Below are 22,441 nucleotides of genomic sequence, written 5' to 3'. Positions count from 1 at the left end.
CCATGTAGGAAGTTTCATAACAAAAGAACAGCATTTTCTTTAGCCTTCCACCACTAAATTTAACACTGAGTTTGATTGTACCAAACTGCAGCTTTTTCTGAAGTAGGTAACTGGAACAGTTTCTGCAGAAATTTAGGTTTTTTAGATTTTTTAGATTTTTGATCTTTCTAAATATTTTTACTATTACACTTAATAAGACAACACTTAATTTTTTGAAAAAGAAAAAAGAGGTTTGAAAAAGACTTTGGACCTTTCTACTGGGTTTCTTGGATTTCACTGGAAACTACAAATAAAAAATTAATTTGCTTACAAGAAATTTGAAAGATTTGCAGTACATAGAGGTATCTTTATAAATCGTAGCTTGTTTCAGTCATCTCCTATTCTGGTCACTAACAAAGGGAGAAAACTTAGTAGGGTGTTTTAATATTAAATATATTGCGTACAACTAAAATTTTTGTAGCTAGTGGTCTATAAGAGTTTAGTTTCTCCCACAGTATTGTTTACTAAGAAAAACAATTTAATTTATACACATACAGGTCAATAGTAAATCTGTTTTAAATTTTGTTCCATAGATTTTCACTGACCTTGATTGATACATTGGACACTCTTGTGGTAAGTTTAATCTATTAATAAAACAAGAAGATTGTCTTCTGATGCTCAGACTTACTTTTAGATTTCTATTTTGTTAAATTATACATTAAAAATACATATTTTTCTTCACTTTTGATCTCTGTCTGTCTGTCTGTTCGAAGTGGCTATTGATTGTAAGAACTTCCAAGTGCTGTGATGGTGGTGTTTGGAGTTTGTTGCAAAAAAGAAAGCTACACCAGTTCTTTCACATTACACTGATGCTTCCTTATCTTTTTTTTTTCTTGGGCTTTAACTTAAAGCATGTGGGTTTGCTTCCCATTATAGTCTTAAGCAGCATGCTAACTTACAGGTGAACACCTCTTTATACCTACTGAATTATTTGTGGTTTTAGATTGTATGTATACATTTCATGGATGAATTTGTGCGTGCTTAAATATACATGTAAAAAATGCCACCCTGGGTAGGTTAGCTAGGAAATGTTGCCAAACTTCTTGTGTTTCATCTCTTACTAAAAGATTCCAATCATTAATAAACTACTTTTTGTTAGATTTCAATCCCTTTGACATATTTTGTCATCATAAGATAGAGTTTGGAAATCAGGAATTTCTGGCCATTCACATCTACATGTAAATCTGTTTCGAAAATCCTTATTGCCCTGATTTGGTACGTGAATTATATAGTGGTCTCTCTCTGATGGCTGTTCCCTTTTTATGATGTGCTGTGAGGTGACCATTAGCTCTTTTGAATCAGGACCACAGATGTTGAAAATGTGGAGTCTGGACCTCCCTGTCTTGAACAGGCATTCAAATGGATTATTGTCGTTCATGTCCAGCAATCTGGACATCCATAAATCCATGGGTCCAGATGGGATGCACCCGCGGGTGCTGAGGGAACTGGCGGAAGTCATTGCTAGACCACTCTCCATCATCTTTACCAAGTCTTGGGAAACGGGAGAGGTGCCTGAGGACTGGAGGAAAGCAAATGTCACTCCAGCCTTCAGAAAGGGCAAGAAGGAGGACCCGGGTAACTATAGACCGGTCAGCCTCACCGCCATCCCTGGAAAAGTGATGGAACACCTTATCCTTGGTACCATCTTAAGGCATATCAAGGATAAGAGGGTTATGAGGGGCAGTCAACATGGCTTCACCAGGGGGAAATCATGCTTGACCAATCTCTTAGCCTTTTATGAGGAAATAACACGGTGGATGGATGATGGCAGAGCGGTGGATGTGGTCTACCTTGACTTCAGCAAAGCATTTGACACAGTCTCCCACAGCATCCTCACAGCTAAATTGAGGAAGTGCGGACTGGATGATCAGGTAGTGAGGTGGGCTGCAAACTGGCTGAAGGAGAGAAGCCAGAGAGTTGTAGTCTATGGGGCTGAGTCTAGTTGGAGGCCTGTAACTAGTGGAGTGCCTCAAGGGTCAGTGCTGGGACCGGTATTATTTAATATATTCATCAACGATTTAGATGAGGGAATTGAGTGTACTATCAGCAAGTTTGCTGATGACACTAAGCTGGGAGGAGTGGCTGACACGCCAGAAGGCTGTGCTGCCATCCAGCGAGACCTGGACAGGCTGGAGAGTTGGGCAGGGAGTAACTTGATGAAATATAACAAGGGAAAGTGTAGAGTCCTGCATCTGGGCAGGAACAGCCCCAGGTTCCAGTATAGGTTGGGGAACGACCTGTTAGAGAGCAGTGTAGGGGAGAGGGACCTGGGGGTCCTAGTGGACGACAGGATGACCATGAGCCAACACTGTGCCCTTGTGGCCAAGAAGGCCAATGGCATCCTGGGGTATTAGAAGGGGGGTGGTTAGTAGGTCGAGAGAGGTCCTCCTTCCCCTCTACTCTGCCCTGGTGAGACCCCATCTGGAATATTGTGTCCAGTTCTGGGCCCCTCAGTTCAAGAAGGACAGGGAGCTGCTGGAGAGAGTCCAGCGAAGGGCAACTAAGATGATTAAGGGAGTGGAGCATCTCCCTTATGAGGAAAGACTGAGGGAGCTGGGTCTCTATAGTTTGGAGAAGAGGAGACTGAGGGGTGACCTTATTAGTGTATATAAATATATAAAGGGGGAGTGTCACGAGGATGGAGCCAGGCTCTACTCAGTGGCAAACAATGATAGGACAAGGAGTAATGGGTACAAACTGGAACACAAGAGGTTCCACTTAAACTTGAGAAGAAACTTCTTCTCAGTGAGGGTGATGGAACACTGGAACAGGCTGCCCAGGGAGGTTGTGGAGTCTCCTTCCCTGGAGACATTCAAAACCCGCCTGGACACATTCCTGTGTAACATTATCTAGGTGTTCCTGCTCTGGCAGAGGGATTGGACTAGGTGATCTTTCGAGGTCCCTTCCAATCTCTAGCATACTGTGATACTGTGATGTATTGTTTTCTTGTCTTAAAGCAGGATTAACAGTTGTAGAATTTAAAGGTACTAATGACAACAAATTGGGTAACAAAGATTCTTAAAGACCGATTGAATAAAAAGAAGGTGTGAAAAGAAATATGTAGGAAATACAGAGCTGTTCTTCAGGCACAAGGAGAAAGCTGTTGCGAGGAAAAAGATTGCTGGGACAATTCACTGGACTTGGCATGTAGCTCCTTGGTGGATAGGAGGCTTCTATGAAACTGGAGGCATCAGAGCAGGACAGCCTTCAGCCACTCTGCTAGCGTAGCTGCAGGCCACTGAGTCCTCTCACACTACAGTCATGGTGAGAGAGTAGGGAAGGAGCAAACAAATAAATCCCTGGGTAGGTACATTCTCAGTGACTTCATACTTTGTGTACAGCTTTTATTCTCTTTCATGCATCTCATGAGAAAAACAATGCTACCAATGTCTGTTGCACTGTATCAGAGTATGCCCCTGCAGGACCAGGATATTGGTCTAAGCTGTGTTAAATGCCTTCTTTTTTAATTCATTGCACTAGTTATTCTGTGCCTGATTGTGATTGTATTAGCTATGTTTGAACCTAAACACCTGCTTATATTTCTATTCCAGGTGTTAAATAAAACCAAAGAGTTTGAAGAGGCTGTAAAAAAAGTAATAAAGGATGTTAATTTAGATAATGACATAGTAGTATCTGTCTTTGAAACCAACATAAGAGTCCTTGGGTGAGTAACTTCTGTGTTCTCAAAACTCTTAAAAATGTGTTTTTCAGCTGCATGTCCTTAAGGCATACCTTTCTGTATGTATTTAAATCAGATGTAAGGGAGAAATTATTTACTGTGAGGGTGGTGAGAGACTGGTACAGATTGCCCAGAGAAATTGTGAATCCCTTTAAGTGTTCAAGGCTAGGCTAGATGGAACTGTGGGCAGCCTGGTCTAGTGGAAGGTGTCCATGCTCATGGCAGGGCATTGGAATTAAAAGATCTTTAAGGTCCCTTCCAACCAAGACCATTCTATGATTCCGATTCCATGGTTCTGTCTTGTTTTCCCCTCATTTAAAAGTTATGCCTTTGTCAGTTGGCATAGCTTGACACCTGCCCTAAGAAAGGATTAAAATGTTAGGCAAGAATTAATCCAGTGAAGTTGACCCCCATCTAGATGCTGCAGGTAGAGGTTGTTTTTTTTTTTTTTTTTTATTAAAATAAATAAATAAATAAATTGTGTCCTTTGGTAGCATTGGTTTTCATTTAATGGAAGCAGTCTTACAAATTATGCTGTTCAGTACTTGATTTAACAGACAGAACATTTCCATGCTTGGTATAATAGCTTATTACAGGTTGGAAATGACTTCTGGATGTCTCTAGTCCAACTTGCAGCTCAATGCAGGATCAGAGCAGGTTAGTTTTAATCTATTATGTGCAGTTTAGAAGTGCTGGTTATTCTTGACTGTCAGTGGAAACAGTGATTCCTCTGCAGTTTAGGACTGAGTCCTAAACGATACAGAATTGCTTCTGAAATACTGACAGCTAACCTTGATTGTAATTGGGAGTTGTATCTGTTCAGCATTTCTGAAAACTAGGACTATGTGAATATAGCACAGTTATGTACATGGGCATCTAATTGTGGAAAGTTTTGCATTGCTGTTCAGATGAATATGCCTTTTGAGATTGTGGATAATTTTTCTTGTGTTTAGGGGTCTCCTAGGTGGGCATTCAGTGGCAATTATGCTGAAGGAAAAAGGTGAACATATGCAGTGGTACAACGGTGAACTTCTGCACATGGCAAAGGAACTAGGCTACAAGCTTTTACCTGCTTTTAATACCACTAGTGGTCTCCCTTATCCAAGAGTAAGTTGTTTGGTTTCTGCAGTACAGGATTACTTGTGTAAGCAAAATTTTTGTTGTTTTGCTTTTATCCCTGTTTCTAAAATCACTTATATATTAAGCCATTATACAGAAAATAAAAGCTGATAAAGTGCTCTTTCGTAATACACGCTACTTAGTATTTTAAAATACAGATTTAGGCTCTGGATACCTACATTTCCACCTCTGAAAATTCTAGTATACATTGTTTTGTGTAAATAGTAACAACAGAAACCTTGTCTAATCACTGCTGATTTCTTGCTCCCTACTACTGTAGGCATCACCAAGAAACTGAGGAGAGTAATTTTTTTTTTGGTACATACCATTCACTAAGACATTGAAAGAGAACTAGCAAGTGTTTGCTTCTGAATTTAGCACAAAACTGATTAGTCTTTGTAATCTACATCCACATTTTTAAGAGGGTAAGGTTAGCTGTAATCAAAAAATACTCACTTAATGTAAAAACTTTCATATTCAAACAGACCAAGGTGCAAACTTAATGACAGAAAACTACTTCCTATGCGTATCATCCATTGATTTTGTGAGATGCAGCTTTGATTGGAAACTTTTCCAGAAATTAAAAATTTAGTCTTAGTAAATCAGCACTTTTCTAGTGAAAATGGCTAATTCAGAATGTTCAGGCTTTGACAGTCTTCTGCTCAGAGGGCCCTCTTCAGAATGCAAAGGTTATGTTGTGCCCTCAACAAAAGCAGGCCCATCTTGCAGGTATTCTCTGGAGCCAGGAGTAGCAAGATTAATTTTGAGCACTTGTGATGGTCTGAGTTCCTGGTTTGCTGATTAATAAATAGCTAGAATTAGATTTTTAGGGTGGTATTCTTTTATTCAAATTGTGAGTGAACCAGGCAAGAGATATTTAGGCCAGTCCTTGTTTTGGAGGGTTGAGTATTTTGGGTACTTCTGGATAACCTTATGTGCGTGTTTGAGTTGATAGTATGTGGTAAATCAGAGCAAAACTGAAGGGGGCTTTGTGATCTTTTTTTTTCTTGCATTTAGAAAAAGTTACGTCGTTGCTCTACAGACCTATCATAGAAGTATAAATTCTTTCAGCTAATAACAATAAAGATGATGATATCTACTTTTCTCTAGGTTAACTTAAAATTTGGTGTAAGACATCCAGAAGCACGAACAGGAACAGAAACCGATACCTGTACAGCTTGTGCAGGTACCTTGATCCTTGAGTTTGCAGCTTTAAGCCGATTCACAGGAACATCTATATTTGAGGTTTGCTTTCCATGCTAACTTGTTTTTTAGATTAGGTATTCATTAGTGTTCTGTTACATTTCTTTAATTTTGGGCAAACAATTTTGAGTTCATGAAATGGGTGCATATCTTAGGTGTTCTGCACAAAAGGTTTGCATGTGTTCATATTTGTCATGTGCTGGGGATTTTTTCCTGAAATGCTAATCTGATTTTACAGAATAAAAAAAACACAGGAAATAATTTTGTTTGAAAGTAGTTACAGTAATGTAGAAGTAAGCAAGATAAATATACTGAAGAGTAGCTAAAGGATAATGCTTGCACAGCTTTGGGGTAAAGAGATCAGGACTAGTAAGAAGAAAAGTGGGATATTTGGTCCTTGATATGTAGCTTGAAAAAAATAATAAATAAACCCCACACGTATATAGTCCCACTGAACTTGTGCAAGACCCACCTAAGGGTATATTCAGCAGAAATATAAATAAAAATGCTTGCAGGTATGGTTTTGTTGATATGATACCAAAAAGAAAAGCCAACAAACCCTTTCATTATGTGCCTAGTATTCCACTTTATGTCATGGAACCCAGTGGATGCATAGCTGGGCCTGTGTTGTGTGTTTTGGTAGAATTTGTCTGCTAAAATCCCATGAATGTGCTTTGTGATTTAAAGCCATTGTTGCTGCATAGGTCATTACCTTCAAGTTAATTTTGTATATATAAAGAATGTATGTAACTTGTGTACTAACCCATGCAGAAGGATGTTTAACTTGGTCATACACTGTATGGTCTTAGGCAAATAGTTGAGTAGTCAACACCATTCTTTTTAATCAGCAACTGAGTAACTATTTAAAATGTCGACTGAACATTATAGTATCTAAGTGTAATACTGAGTTACAGAATTGTTAGATATGAAACACTTTATTACTCCCTAGCATCTTAATTTCAATAGGCAAAAGAATAACAGTCTTTAGGATCTGTGTTTCTCTAATTTCCTTTAATTAGCATTTTTTTGCTGTTGCAGGAATATGCCCGGAAAGCGCTTGATTTTATTTGGGAAAAAAGACAGCGCAGCAGCAATTTAGTGGGCGTAACAATTAATATCCATACTGGAGACTGGGTCCGCAAAGGTGTGTGATATTCTGACTCGGAATCAGTGACCACAAACGGTTTTGGGCAAGAAAAAAATCTTGACACCTTCCTGCCCCAGGCAGACTATTTAAAAATAATGGGATAGGCAACTGGACTTAAATAATTTAAGTACTGGAGAAACTTGCTACAACGAAGCCTGGCTTTGCTCTGGGAGGGTGTTTTGGCAGCAAAACTAGTTTTATTCATTGCAAAGGAAGTGTTCTCTGATTCACTTTAATACTGAGAGGGAAATGCCTTGGGATAAATTTTCAGAGATTCTACTATGAATACATAGGAAAAGTATAAATAGGGCTGTGGTTGTTTATGGCAGCCAGTAGAAATATTTCCATATGAGGAAAGTGAAACAACTGGTTTCAGTGCATGTCTCTTCATATTATGTGCACTGATATTGTAAAGCCTTTACCATGGATACACAGTATTGTGTCTCTGCATCCATCTGTGCCTTAATTCTAGTGATAGGAGGCTTTTCCTTTTGCTGAAGGAGCCTTTAAAGTAAAAATGAAACCAAGGGAAAATATCCATATAACTATTTAAAGCAAAAGCACCTTTTAATTTTCTGCTGTTTCTAGATAGTGGAGTTGGAGCAGGAATAGATTCATATTATGAATATTTATTAAAAGCCTATGTCTTGCTGGGAGATGACAGTTTCCTGGAAAGATTTAACACGGTAAGTTAACACCTTGCTCAGGTTTGTGCCTTCTGTGAGACAAATTTAAGACTAGTTGTATTGTCAGTCAGCTGTTAGTCTGGAGAAGCTTATAAAGAGATCTTTAACAGAATTTCTGTGACACAGAATGTCTAGTGCCAGTTCTTATTACTATGAGTTCTTGCTAATCTTGAGTGAATTGTCACCTGAGCTACTATTTTAAGCCCATCCAATGAAAATTGGAATCTTCTGGACCTTTTTCCACATTTCCAGTACAGGAGAAGCAGTATTTCAAGATCACCTTAAAGAGTGTAGTACTGCAAATGTTGCTGTAAAACAACATAAAGGCCACTTGTTACAGGCCACAGCGCAAGTTCTTTCTGTCCTGGAACAAGAAAAAAGAGCTTTTTTTCCCTCTGTTGTGTCTGTTAACTGTTCCCTATTGCTTCAGCACTTGTGTCCATGATTGTACCTTGTGCTTCAGAAAACAGGAAGGACAGTTGTCTTGGGGTCTAGTAGGTTTGGAATTTAGTAAGTTGACAAGTGAGCTAGTGGGGTTTAAAGTTCTGAGCCATCTAGTCCAGCTGCTTTCGTTTTCTATAATTCCTTTTCCCCTTCTTTTGAGATACATTTGCTTTAGAATTCTGTTGTCCAGAGAAAGCAATTTCAGCTTTGTTTAGCTTGTGCTTAAAAATTAAGCCAGAACTAATGTACCTTAACTGTGATAGTTACTTGTTTATTGCATGGCTACTGAATATACTTCTGTGTATGCATACTACTTGGAAAATGTGATGTGCATTGGATGTGTAATACTGTGGAGCTTTTCAGTATTTACTACACTAGAAATCAGTGTGGATTGCCAAATGCAATAATGATTGGCAGTGTAGTATTGGTCCTTCCTTTGAAATAAAATTTCATAGTCTGGTAATCTGTATCTGTTTTGTAAAATGTATTGATTATGCAAATTCATGATTTTTCTGATGTTTGTCAGCACTACAATGCCATAATGAGATACATTAGCCAACCACCTCTTCTTCTTGATGTCCATATTCATAAACCAATGCTAAATGCTAGGACCTGGATGGATTCTTTGCTAGCTTTCTTCCCTGGATTGCAGGTAAGGTTTAAAACCCATGCACAGATGATATAATAACAAGTAAATAATTAAATAGATTGGATATATAATTGACGAGTCAAGCTTAGTAATTTGACTTTCAGAAATACTGAAAGAGGATTCCTGTACTGACTTTTCCTGTAACTTCAGTGCTATGATGCAAGTTAATTTGTATTGTGGCCATGCTGAGAATCAGGAAAAGAATGTCTGTATGATTTGCTTCCTTCACCACCAGTCATTAAAAACTCTGAACTTAAGCTACCTTTTTAGTAGTCTAGTGACAGATTTTCTAGTTTGTGTGCCATTTAAGACAAAGTCCCATTTCAATCTCTGTAAATGATAGAGATCCTTTTTCTACATAGGCAGTAGTCTTAATAAGGTCACTGATTTTGCTTTAAAAGCTCTAAGGGAATATCTATGGCTTACATACTGTAAATATTACCCCCTTTCAGTATATCTGCTGGAAATGTAGAAAGTGGTCTGTAGCTTTAAATAAACACAGTGAATATGCCTAACTTTGAATATTACAGGAGTAATATAGGAATGCATGGTGAATTAGTGTTAATTTTATTATTTAATTTTAGGTGTTGAAGGGTGATATTAGACCTGCTATTGAAACTCATGAGATGCTGTATCAGGTTATAAAAAAGCATAACTTTCTCCCGGAGGTAAGGTAGTAATTTTTTGATTGTGTAAACTGATTCTTACCTCAATTTGAGCAGTCTCAGATAGCCATTTAAAAAAAAATAGTAGGTATACCTGTTACTAAGACCAAAGGCCTCGTTTCCACAGCATTCTCATGTGAGCTACAGTTCTGCACATATGACAACTGTGTTTTGGATATGAAATATTTTTCCTTCAGTTATGCTGTAATTAACAGAATCATAGGAAGCTGCTGCTGTTAATAATTGCTTAAGCTTTATATTTCAGCCTTTCAAAATTGACCTTGACTCATTTCAGTATGCAAAACCTGTACAAGCAAATGTAGTAGCTGCTTAGTAATATAATAGCATTAATGCTAAAGATCACAGCCATGTTCATACTAAGGAGGGAAACTAAAGACTGAATTGTTCTGAGAGAACATTCTGAAATTTTGCATGTTGTAAGAAGGTACACAAATTTACCTGTAGATACTGCAAGTGCAGTGTTTGAGCAAGTTAATTCTGCACAGAAAAGCTTGCTTACCTGCTGAAGAGTATGTCTTTGTGATGATCCAGAATATACAAGAGCACTTCTGACTCCAGTTTTAATTTTGACTTTCCCTAGTGTAAGCTTATTTCTGTTAGAGAACATTTAATTAACATCACATTCACCTAATGTGGGTATTGAGACCAAAGAATGCTCTCTAAGCACTGGGATAATTTTTTTTGAGTGCTTTTAAAGTGGTATGATTTGGCTTCTCAGGACTCTTTTGGGTTGGTTTTTCAGTGATTTGTACTTAGCAAGGGAGCTTTGAAATGCCAGTTATGCCATCTCCTTTAGCAAAGACTTACTTTAAGCACTAGAATGAACCACCTGGTAGTGCATGTGAACACGTAGACTAGGAAATTTTTAGGTGCCTGACTTTTAGTCTGTGGTATTTCTTATGTTAGAAGTGGCTGCTCACCATCTGTCAGTCTGAAATGACAGTTTAATGCAGTGGAAGTGTCAGGTGATAGGTATGTTTGCAAAAATGGTATTTGTGAAAGCTTGAGTGGTTTCTTCAACAGTGGCCCTTCAACAGACTGCTTTAGTTGAATTGCAGCAGGTGTGTGTTTGTGCTGACAGGAGTGATTGGAGGCTGCATGCTGCCTTCTGGGTCTAGACCACAAGTTCTCATCTGTTACTTCTTGCCAGAACTCCACTTGCTGGACACTTATTAAGAAGCCGGGTGGTGTCCACACTCCTGCACTAACACAAGCTTAAATCTCACTCATACTAAGTGGACTAGAGCACTGGTTTAGGTTTTGGACTCAAATGTACTAACTGGACAAATGTTCTTGTAGCCTCCTGAGACTGATGTTGGGCCTTTGGTCCTCCACTGTTGTGTACTTTATTGTAGTAAGTGGGATTCAAAATAAGCCTGTGTTTGTTTTTTATTCTTGTTTTAATTTTTCTTTTTCTTCTTCAGGCATTCACAACAGACTTTAGAGTTCACTGGGCTCAGCATCCTTTAAGGCCTGAATTTGCTGAAAGCACTTATTTCCTGTATAAGGTAAGATAATTTTCATTTGTCTGAGTTTTTGTCACTTTTTCTAGCAGCTAGAATTCTGTTGACATTTTATTTCAATATAGAATGAATAGCATATCTCCAGTTTATATACTGGTGCCAGTTTATATATAAAGAAGATGAAAGTATTGGTTATCAAAAATTGTTCTAGGAATTTTGTTTGATGTGCCTAGAATTAGAAGAAAACTGTTTAGTGACAAAGGCCCATATTTTTAAAGATACGTAAGTGTTGCCCATCTCTCCTAAAGAGATCTTGTAGAGTAAGAGCTAAAACCATTTGTATCTTGCAGAGAAGAGCAGTGCCTAAATGTCTTGTGTTTCTGTGTTTCCTTGTGCGTATCTGAATATCCATAGAAAGTAATGTCTCTCAATGTCTCAGAAGTATCTGTTGTGACTAATATTAATAAATTAGACTTTACTGGTGTCTGAGAAGGTACAGAAACAATAAATTAGTATTAGGAAAATGACTGCTGCTGATTGTAAAGTAAGTCTAAGGGCACCTATATGTTTGGGATTGATTTTTGTTGGTTTTTCTTTTCTAGGCTACTGGGGACCCTTACTATCTAGAAGTAGGAAAAACACTCATTGAAAACTTGAACAAGTATGCAAGAGTACCTTGTGGGTTTGCTGCAATGAAGGATGTTCGTACAGGAAGTCATGAAGATAGGTAAAAGTTTTCACAATTTTTTCATAAAAAAAGATTAGAGGAAAAAAAATCTTCTTACTGTTTATATAATAGAATTAATTGGCTTTTGAGTAGCAGTTTGATTATGCATTTAAATTATGCATTTGTCATAGTCTGTAAACTATTTCAGTAGTTTTAGCTTGTTACATAAGAATATTTTTAGTTGAATAATGCTTCATTTGTCTCAGAGCGATTGATTAATTACTGTCCACCAAGATACTACAAATATAGAGGTTTTTATTTTTCAGTAATGCTGCTTTGTAATGATTATGCTGAATCATTTCCCTACAAACATGGTTTCTTCCAATTGAAAGGACTGCTAATGGAATGAAGTTCAACAATAATAGTCATGAAGTCTTCAGAGGTGGAGCAGTATGACTATTTGTTTTGGTGATGTTGTAGAAAAAAGGGCATCTTCCTAAAGGGCATCCACTTTTTTCCATAGAATGGATTCTTTCTTTCTGGCTGAGATGTTTAAATATCTTTACCTGCTGTTTGCTGATAAGGAAGACATGATTTTCGACATTGAAGATTATATCTTCACTACAGAAGCTCATCTATTACCACTTTGGCTTTCTACTACAAATCAAACCATTGCTAAAAAAAATACAGTAAGTAATAGGTTAATCAGTTTTCGTAGTGCTTTGAAGTAGTTCCTTTTTTTATGAGAGGAAATGGAAGAAAAATCAGAAAAAATCATAGTTTGAAGAAATACATGAGTTGTAACACTTTATTTAATATGAACAATTTCATCATATTAACAGTGCCAGTCACATCAATATGAATGATGTTTCTATGACTGGGCTCCGCACAACTGGATCTTGAAAAAATGCTGTGGAAAATTAGCAGTATTTAAAAAGAAAATCATTCCCTATCTCTGTATGGATTTTAAAAGAACGCACTGTGGTGTTTTTATCTCCATCTTTTTTTTTTCTCTAAAACATTTGTAACACTGTGCCTAAACTTTTGTCCTTTTATTTTACTACATGATTCCTTGGCAAATTTTGAAAGGTTTTTTGAGCCCGCTACGAAGTTAGTTTGACAGCTTTGGAATATTTAATTAGTTTAATCCATGCAGTAGGCATCTATTGTGTAAATCTGAGGACATTCATTGGTTTATAAATTACTTAACCTTCCGAAATAATCTGTAGTAATACAACTGCCCTCTGAAGCATCATAAATACTTGGCGTTTTTGTGTGTGTTCAATGAGGTGACACTATTTTTAAGGCAGTAATACTTCTAGGTATTGTCTAGGGTATCAGGGACATAAATTTCCTTATGTTAGTGTACCTTTATTTTTACCCTTTACTGAGAGTTTTACAATAACACCTGGATCAGGGGACATGCTCATGCTGTATGTCAAGCCATGTGTCCCAGAGAAATGAGTAGGGCGCACTCTGTTTTATGGACTCTAGCATTAGACAGTGAACAATTTTTAATTACTTGCACTTGGTGTCCAACATTGGTAATACATTTAATGGGTCATGGGGTTGGCTTTTTCATGTTCCTTGATGATGGAGATCTGCACCCTCACTGTTCTTTCTTTGGGCATTTATCATCTTTTGTCTTTTAGTTTTGGAAATGGAGACTTTTTTAAACTATGCAAGAAGTTCTCTGAAGGGTCTGAAGGAGCATTTTATGTAACTTCTGTTGCTAACATGAAAAGTTGATACTTGTGAGGCAGACAGGATTCACACAGCTGATGCAAATGCTAATGGATGGCCAATAAAAGGATAAATTCATAGAATCATAGAATGGTTTGGGTTGGAAGGGGCCTTAAAAAATCATCTAGTTCCACCCCCTTGACACAGACTTGAACACTTTCCACTAGACCAGGTTGCTCAGAGCCTCATGCAGCCTGGCCTTACACACTTCCAGGGATGGGGCATCCACAACTTTTCGGGCCAACTTGTTTTCTAGGGTCTCACCACCCTCAGAGTAAAGAATTTCTTCTTAATGCCTCATCTAAATCCATTTCCAATACAATCTAAAGCCATTTTCCCTTGTCCTATCAGTACATGCCTTTGTAAATAGTCCCTCTCCAGCTTTCTTGTCAGCCCCTCTAGGTACTGGAAGGCTGCTAGAAGGTCTTCCTGGAGTGTTTGCTTCTCCAGGCTGAACAACCCCAACTCTCTCTGCCTGTTTTCACAGGAGAGGTGCACAGCCCTCTGATCATCTTCATGGCCTTCTCTGGACTTGCTCCAAAAGGTCCATGTAAATTGTTCAGATGCAGTTTTCTTAAGCTCTTTTAGGTCAAAGCTGCTAATGTTCAGAATATAAGTAAGATCCATTGAAAAAGAGTGTCAACAAGATGCATTAAATGGCTTAAAGGCTGTGAAGATGAATGTGTTAATCTTTTATGTAATCTATCTGATGGGAAAAAATGATAAGAGAAAATGGAATGTGTAAATTATTTTTCATATAAACACAGTGCTATTAAACCAAACTGTCTGTGGCATAGTTGTAGCATCAACCCAACATCCTGTTTGTATTTATGCTCATAAACAGGAAATGTCATGTCTTACTATGCTGATGTTTACAACTGTGCTTGCAAGACCTTCTTTCGTAAGTGATGTGACTACCCTTTGTCACACTAAAAGCACAGGTACTTTAAACTGTTTGTTACAGTGAACTAATAGCCTTTTAGGCCTCACTTTTAAGGGAGCCTTTAAATACTTGATTTTTAATTAGCTAGTGTGTTGTGAACATTGGGATGTGTTTTTTTTCAATAGAAAAATACTACATTAACTTTTATAGGTGAGAAATTTAACTTGTCAGTTATCCAATCAGTTATTTGCAAAACTAAGAGGTTAAATATGGCTCCAAATCACTGTACATGTTCTACATGGTTTTACATGTTACAAAATAGTGATCTGTGCAAATGCTAGCTCTGTCATCTTTTCTCAAAATAGATTGTTTGAAATTATATATAGATTCATCCTTGCCGGTTCAGACTACCAAGTCAGTATGGCTCCTGAGGAGGAGAATCTTTTGTTCACATGAAAAGATGTGACATTTTTAGTAATATGAAGCAAGAATGACCTAAGGCCTGAAGCTGATCCACTCTGATAAAGGTGGAGTCAAATGTAATTATAACTACTCCTTTCATAGTTTCCTTCATTTCATGTCAGTGGAGTGGGCTTTAGAAGTACTGTTTGCTGGTAGAAGATTAGCTGTTTCTGCAGGAAGATTCTAGAAATTGTGAATACGAGTTTGGTAAGTTACAAATTAGAATGGGTTTTATATTTCTGTATCTCTAGAAAGGGATTATAGTGCACTGGTTACCCTTTATTAGTGCAGTGTGTGGCACAGAAGAGTGATGTATTCTTCATTTCTGGAATCTGTGTGGTTGTAGAACATTTATTGCATTCAGTTGCTGTATGTCCTGAGTAGAGAGATTACTTAAGGTCTGGCTGTTGTTTTTTCTTTGTATAAAAATGTAAACAGCAGTTTTAATGGGTGATCTGTATTTTTCATTTCAGACTACAGAATACACAGAGCTGGATGACAGCAACTTTGACTGGACCTGTCCAAACACCCAGATTCTTTTCCCAAATGACCCTATGTTTGCTCAAAGTATTCGTGAACCTTTGAAAAATGTGGTGGATAAGAGCTGTCCTAGGGCTATTTCCAGAGCGTAAGATGAATATTTTCTGGTTTTTGGTAGCGTAGGAGTAAGTGGAGCAGGGTCTGTTAAGCATGGACAGAGAAATTTTAGCTGTATTGGAGCTTGCTCTGCTCAAGTTTGTAGTCCTTTTAGAATGGATAGCCTAGCTGTAGGAAAAATCAGTTATGTTTTCTCTGGCAGCATCATCAAGACTTAGTTAATTTTGAGCAGGAATTAGCAAGTCTTTCAAGTAAAAGGAGCTTGATGAGCCATATACTGCAAGTGGTAGTTGTAGGCCAGGTATTACAGGAAGTATGTATTTCTGATTTGTAAAATTAATCTCTATAGACTCTTGAACAGTTCTGCAACTCTTCTTTGTAGTAAGCAAATCTTTGAAATAGATGAAGTTATGTATGGTAATAATTTAGGACAGTCTGTTACAGAAGACAGTCTGTTATAGCTGAGGAAGTTTTATCTATCTAACCAGCTCTTTGATATTTATACTTCTTAAGTAAAACTGACTAGCAACTCTGTAAGGAAAACTGGGTTTAGTCAGTCTTAGTAATGCAGGCTATTTAGAAATGTGGTAGTTTTATCAACACTGCATGTGCTTTTTTGCACTATAAAATTATTGATAGAATCAACAACTTTTAAAAAAGATAGTTTGACTGAGAAGTTGCATTATAGTGAAGCTTGTACTCAGTGTTATTCCAAGGAATTCTAATCTTGTGGTAGGAATAATGTGAAAGTTAGGTTTCAAGAATAATCTGCTTTTTAAAGATTTGACCTCTAATATCTTTTGGCAGGGAAGAGAGTTTGGGAAGTGGACCAAAACCACCATTGAGAGCCCGAGATTTCATGGCCAGTAATCCTGAACACTTGGAGATACTGAAGAAGATGGGAGTCAGTTTGATTCATCTTAAAGATGGAAGAGTACAATTAGTACAGCATGCAGTGCAAGTAAGGCCTGATAGTACTTTTTTTGAACACTTTCAGTAAAATCCTACTAGCAATGATTTCTGACTTAGAGGTTCAGGAGGGACATCCAGACTGTGGAAGAGGGCACATGAGCTGGATATGCAACTATATTTGGCAGGCTGATGCTTGTTAATATTTTGCCTAAGCAACACTTTTAACTAATCTTCCATTACATTAGATGGGGGCTGTTCATGTCAAAGTGATGTACCTAACAGCATCTTACCTGAAAGTACTAGCTTTCAGTGTGGGATGCTTCCATTTGTTTAGGAGGTCTGTACGTTTGTATGGTTTTAGTCTTCTGGGTGGTGGACACAGTAAAAGGTTAACTTCTGTATTTGAAATGATGAGCAAGTGCCAGTGAGCTTCCACTCTGTATTTTAAAATCTTCTTAGCACTTGTCCAAGCAAACGTAATTCCAGTTCGCCCTCAAAGTTTCTTGAATATTTAAGAAGAAAGTTGTTTGTTTTTTTTTTTTTTGTTTGTGTTTCGTTTTTTTTCGTTTTTTACTACTCAGGCAGCAAGTTCACTTGATGCTGAAGATGGCTTAAGGTTCATGCAGGAAATGATTGAACTCTCCAGTCAGCAACAGAAAGAGCAACAGCTACCTCCTCGTGCTGTTCAAATTGTTTCCCATCCATTCTTTGGTCGGGTGGTCTTGACTGCTGGACCAGCACAGTTTGGGATGGATTTATCCAAACACAAAGCAGGGGTATGTAAAATGTGTATGTGATCTGTTTCTAGCTTTCTGTTACTTTCCTTATTGCATAAGGCTAATTTTACAGTACTGTTACTATTTCAGGATGGCCAGCTGGAGGGTGACCGATTAATAAGTAATTAAAATGACAGTGCACAGGAATGACAGAATGACAGCAGTGACAGTCTTAGATGAGTGGCTTATCAGTCTGTGGCTGGCGCTCTGTTCCCGAGTCATTGGTCATGATTTAGGATTTAATACACATACATGGTATGATTTCTTTGACAAAAAGTTATATAATCTGCAGTGCATATTTTAAGAGATGTTAATTTAAGAGGAGGTTTTCCTACCACGTCAGCCATGAATTTGCAGAAACCTTTTTAGAGTAGGCTGTTTTTATGCAAGCTTTTATAAAAGGCTGTATCTAGATGGAAGAAGAAAATATCATAGAGACAATAGTCCCTACTGGAAACTGTAGGAGAACCTGGTGACTTTGGCTGGGCAAGATGCAGCCCCAAAGAGAAGCTCCAGACTAGCAGTTTACAGAAGAAAATTTTCCAGAGGCAGCAGTTCACAGGTGTAGACAAAATACACCGAGTATGGCAGTTAAGTTTTCACTTGGTCATTCTTTGCTTCTTAGAACTCCAGCTTCATGGTAAAGATTGCCTGCACTTGACAGAAGACAACACAAAATGCATAAGATTAATTGAAGAAAAGAAAATGTTTAGGGATCTTTTGCAAGCCTAAACCTAGTGTTCTTCTCCTCTCTTTGCTTTTGTTTTTCCAAACAGACAAGAGGATTTGTTGCAACCATTAAGCCATATAATGGATGCTCAGAGATCACTAATCCTGAGGCAGTGAAAGAGAAAATTGCTCTGATGCAAAGAGGCCAGTGTATGTTTGCTGAAAAGGCACGAAACATTCAAAAAGCTGGAGCAATAGGAGGCATTGTTATTGGTAAATAAAACTTTGAGTTCTTTATTTGTGTAGATGTAATCTGTATTTTACAGATTTGAAGTTACTAGAAAGCTGACAAGAAACTGTTAAACTCTTTGAGATGCTGTACTCCAGCACAGAAATCGTGCTTTCAGAAGATGAAGAAATGTTTTTGGCTTTGTCTGGTTTTGCACAAAAAGCCTAGTGAAACAAATTGGGATGGGTAATTGTCACTGCTTTTGCAGATTAAAAGTTATTACTTTAAGGATCACTGTGTGTTGAAATAGTGCTGTCTACTAACTGCTTAGGAAGACTTCAGATACGAATGAAAGATGTTAAGGAAAACAAGTACACAAGCTGGCTTTTTGCATTTTACAACCAATGTAAATTTTATGCTTGGGATCCTCTTAACTGACTGGACAGTAGAAAGCTGCTCAAGGGTGCTGAAGTTCAGAGTTGTAGTCTGTTTATCTAACAGGAGGTTTGCTTGCTTTTCCTTTTGTGTGCATCTGGCTAGATGACAATGAAGGAAGCAGTAGTGATACAGCTCCTCTCTTTCAAATGGCTGGTGATGGAAAGAATACAGATGATATCACAATTCCAATGCTCTTCCTCTTCAACAAGGAAGGAAACATTATACTGGATGCTATCCGAGAGTATGAGGCTGTGGAGGTGCTCCTTTCTGATAAAGCAAAAGACAGAGGTAAAATCAGAGGTTATTTATACAAATTTAGCTTCCATCTCTATCATGGCACAATGTGAAAAATACAATAGCGATTTCTACTGCTACGCAAAGTTACAGACACATTATTTTATAGCTGTAGTTTTCTGTTGACATTGGTATCAGTTTTTTCATAAGAAAGCCATTATCTGAGATATGTCATTATCTACTGCCCCATCAAGTTAACGTTAACATCCAGAAATGCTGTTCGTAAGTTAAATGTCAGTTTGACTAATGAGCAAATACAGCCTTTTTGATTTCTTTTGAACCCTTTTTGCCACAGTCTGCTTTGAAGTAGTGTCAGGAATAGCATAAGTGGTTTTAGTGCCCTACATTGTAAATGCCTCTCTCTTACCAAGCTCCCCAGTGGCATTCTTGGTACTCACAAGGAAAGAGGCAACTGTTAAAACTATTTTGCGTAACTAAGGAGAAGTGGTTATCATGAGAAATAAGGCTACCGACCTCAGATGTTTTGGAGTTTTTCTTGTATAATACAAGAAAATGACAAGCTAATATATTCCTAATTAAAATGTTTGCATGTGGCAGAAAATTCTAGGTTTTCCTTCTGTAAGCCTTCCTTGTAGTGCTGCTTTGTCCAAGCACAGCGTGTAAGAACAAGTATCTCTAGTAAACTAATGGGAGCGTTTATTTTCTGCACATTTGCAGAGGTGATATGCTGAAAGCTAGTGATGTTTCTTCATAGCTGCTTACAAATTCCTCCTCTTGACAACTATGGTTAAGCTGCTCTAACAAAATATTAAATATGAAAGATAGCTCTGCATTTGAGAATTTGTAATTCGTATCTGCTTCTTCCTCTCCCTCCTTGTGCTTCCGTTTGGTATCCCAGCAACAATCTTTAAAGGTAAAATGATTCCAAACTACATTATTGATAGCAGTAAGTATCCCATATTAAAAGTGGTGTATGCCGTTAAACTCCCTAGAAGTCTTGAAATATTAGTGTCCTGTACACTAGGTATAAGCTTCAGACTCCGGAGAAATCTGAATGGTTAAATTGGACGGCTGTTGTAAAGCTAAATAGGTACTTGAGATACGTATGTTACTTCATTTTAGTGGGGATGTGATGAGGGAGGATTCGGCTTTGGGGCTCTCTAGTTCACAGTTCAGTAAACTCATGAAACACTATCTAACTCCTGCTTGCTTAGATGCGAGAGGGCCTGTTGGATCTGGGAGTGGTTTAAAATTGGTGTTCAGTGCATGTAGTGGGTATTTACATAAGACCGAATGATGGTAGCTAGCACTTACCTGGATGTCACTATTCAAGTCTGAGGAACCGAAACTGGTCTCACTATATTGTTTGCCCTCATTTAAAATGTGTTTAAATGTCTTCCCTCCCCTCCCCCCCTTAAAATGTGTTCCTTAATAATGTTAAATTTTCGTATCAGTGGTAAGTCTGCGCTTCCTTGAGGAAATTAGGCTAAGAGAAATGACCTTACTTTTAAAATACATACTAAAATCTGCCTTCCTATCTTCCCCCCCCCCAACATTTCTTTTTTTCTCTCCCCCTCTCAAAGACTTGGAAATGGAGAATATGGACCAGAAATTATCTGAAAACGATTCACATAAACAGAATTCAGAAGAAGCTACTTCAGTATTTCAGGATGTTGATGAAGTCAGTGAGGAGCCTGAAGAAGAAGAAAGATCTGATGTTATTGACCCTGATTCTTTAGCTCCTGCTAATGCAGACAGTGACAGTGTTTCCATTTCAAATCAGGATTCCTATGTCCCTGAACCTGATGAGGCTAGTGCTCCAGAGCCAACGTGTACGCAAGGAGATAACCAGCCTCAGGAACAGAAGACCGAAACAGAGTCAAATTCCAAAGTTAACTGGGATAATAAAGTCCAGCCTATGGAATCCATATTAGCAGACTGGAATGAAGATATAGAAGCATTTGAAATGATGGAAAAGGATGAGCTATGACTTGTAATAATAACTTATTTGTTAGTAAACAAATGGAGAACTGTTTGGGTAGAAGTGAGGCCCTGGTATCTGAGAACTAGAAAACATATTCAGTATTGTGATGAGCAGCCAGGTTTCACCTGGAAAATACCATAGAAATCCAGCACACGCTCTTTGTTTTAATTTTTCCTGTTTAAAAATGGGAATGTGCAATTGAAGCATTTGTCTGGCTCCACTGCATGGTGCTGTAACCCAGGAGGCTCATTCAGGGAATTAGCCTGACTTCTGTGTTCCAGGCTCCGAGAGGTCACACTCCCTTGGTCTCTGGGAAGCAGAAGTTGAACACAGTGGGGTTAACATACTACGTAACAGTTATCGGTGAGTGCACGTGAAAACAGTAGTTCAGCCACTGTTCTGGTTGGAGTTAGGTGCAGTTTCACTGATCTCCACTGAGTTGAAAGCCTTCATTGATAGCAACAGGTCAAATTGTTTCCAATTGTTGTATCTTTAGGACACAGCTAGAAGCAGTTTGATTTTTGTCCTGACTTATCATACTGGGACATGGTAGTGTTGTTCATTACCCCTTCCATTACTTTGAAGGACTATCACAACATCAGTTTTCCCTTCTGCTCTGCTTTTGACTAAAGAAACCGTATAACCCAAAGGTAGGGTAGGATGTACTTTGTAAGCAGGTTTCATCAGGGAAACTAAGACAGCCTTGGTGTGTACCAGATAAAGGTGTTCCCAGTGCTTTGTTAAAGTTTGAAGTTAAGGTAAAGTGGACAAGACAGCTCATGAGTTACAGGTACTTCCTTTGGCCTCCCAGGTTGGAAAAACTCAATCTGCCCTGAGATACGGAATTTAAACTGGCAATATCCTCTGAAAGGACACTAAACAGATCTAGATCAACTATAACATAATCTTCCTTTTTCTACAAGTTTGACTTCTTACAGCTTGACTTTGTTGTCATTGTTTTTATATGCAGCTTCTATACTTGTGATCCTTAAGGCAATGAGGCCAGTACCAGTAGTGAAAGGCAACAATTTTAGCTATTGGGTCCATAGTTCAAAGTATAGTGGTGTGAACTGCAAGGATGACTGGTGTATTACTCTGGGCTTTGGGGGTTTATTACAGGTAAGTGTGAGTCCTGGTTTGCTATCCCTATTATGAAAAGCATTATTTAATTAAAAAGGGGGATGTTTAAACAACTGAGAGATATTTTGACTGTGTCCAAAGAAACTGCCAAAACCTAATTGATTTATATAAACTGCTTGTAGTGACTTGTGTTTCAAAGAATTGTTTTATATTAAAGAGTGAATTAACACTGCCTATATGCTGCACCAGGCTAAAAAAAAAGGTTTATATTCATTGTTACATGGAATAAAAAGAATCCCCATTCTGAATTGCACCTTTCATTTAGCTGGTGAAATTATGCGTGCTGAATATGCAACTGTTAATTAGTACAGCCATACTGTATGTATTTATGTGTACTCCTGTACAGTGTGAATGGAGAGATCCCAGGAAAATGTTGTATACATGTATACTTAACGTCAGTTGCTTTCAAGAGTATCAAAATGCACAGGCACCTTTTGAGAGCATGACAGTCAGAATATTATCCATAAACTGAACGATAACATTAAATCACTAGAGTAGGAGGTAATTTTGAGGAGGAAATGAAGCAGTAGCAGAATAGTGAGTAAGTGTCCTTTTAAATAAATTAGCTTTT

At 37.9% G+C, this 22,441-nt stretch overlaps 1 protein-coding gene across 3 annotated transcripts in view; it reads left to right on the top strand.

The window, feature by feature from the left end:
- EDEM3 (ER degradation enhancing alpha-mannosidase like protein 3) overlaps positions 1-22,110 on the top strand; it is a 31,366-nt gene extending 9,256 nt beyond the window's left edge. The window contains exons 4-21 of one of the 3 annotated variants that reach the window (XM_057426958.1): positions 573-612; positions 3,591-3,703; positions 4,672-4,825; positions 5,948-6,082; positions 7,079-7,184; positions 7,776-7,873; positions 8,844-8,969; positions 9,551-9,634; positions 11,077-11,160; positions 11,718-11,842; positions 12,306-12,471; positions 15,344-15,498; positions 16,275-16,428; positions 16,961-17,155; positions 17,932-18,097; positions 18,594-18,779; positions 19,645-19,692; positions 20,330-22,110. In XM_057426958.1, coding sequence (XP_057282941.1) covers positions 573-612; positions 3,591-3,703; positions 4,672-4,825; positions 5,948-6,082; positions 7,079-7,184; positions 7,776-7,873; positions 8,844-8,969; positions 9,551-9,634; positions 11,077-11,160; positions 11,718-11,842; positions 12,306-12,471; positions 15,344-15,498; positions 16,275-16,428; positions 16,961-17,155; positions 17,932-18,097; positions 18,594-18,779; positions 19,645-19,692; positions 20,330-20,736 — 2,542 coding nt within the window. In that variant the 3' untranslated portion in view covers positions 20,737-22,110. Of the gene's footprint in view, positions 1-572; positions 613-3,204; positions 3,343-3,590; positions 3,704-4,671; positions 4,826-5,947; positions 6,083-7,078; positions 7,185-7,775; positions 7,874-8,843; positions 8,970-9,550; positions 9,635-11,076; positions 11,161-11,717; positions 11,843-12,305; positions 12,472-15,343; positions 15,499-16,274; positions 16,429-16,960; positions 17,156-17,931; positions 18,098-18,593; positions 18,780-19,644; positions 19,693-20,329 lie in introns of those variants that run through there. The other 2 variants (XM_057426960.1, XM_057426959.1) reach the window with 2 other exon arrangements.
- Positions 22,111-22,441: the final 331 nt, after the last annotated feature.

The sequence above is a fragment of the Pezoporus wallicus genome, unplaced genomic scaffold, assembly GCF_028554395.1.
Source record: "Pezoporus wallicus isolate ANWC-B61680 ecotype Strahan unplaced genomic scaffold, APGP_CSIRO_Pwel_v1 scaffold_7107, whole genome shotgun sequence".
NCBI classification, from domain to species: Eukaryota; Metazoa; Chordata; class Aves; order Psittaciformes; family Psittacidae; genus Pezoporus; species Pezoporus wallicus.
The sequence above is the reverse complement of the archived record's forward strand: the minus strand, read 5'-3'. Positions and strand labels throughout refer to the sequence as shown.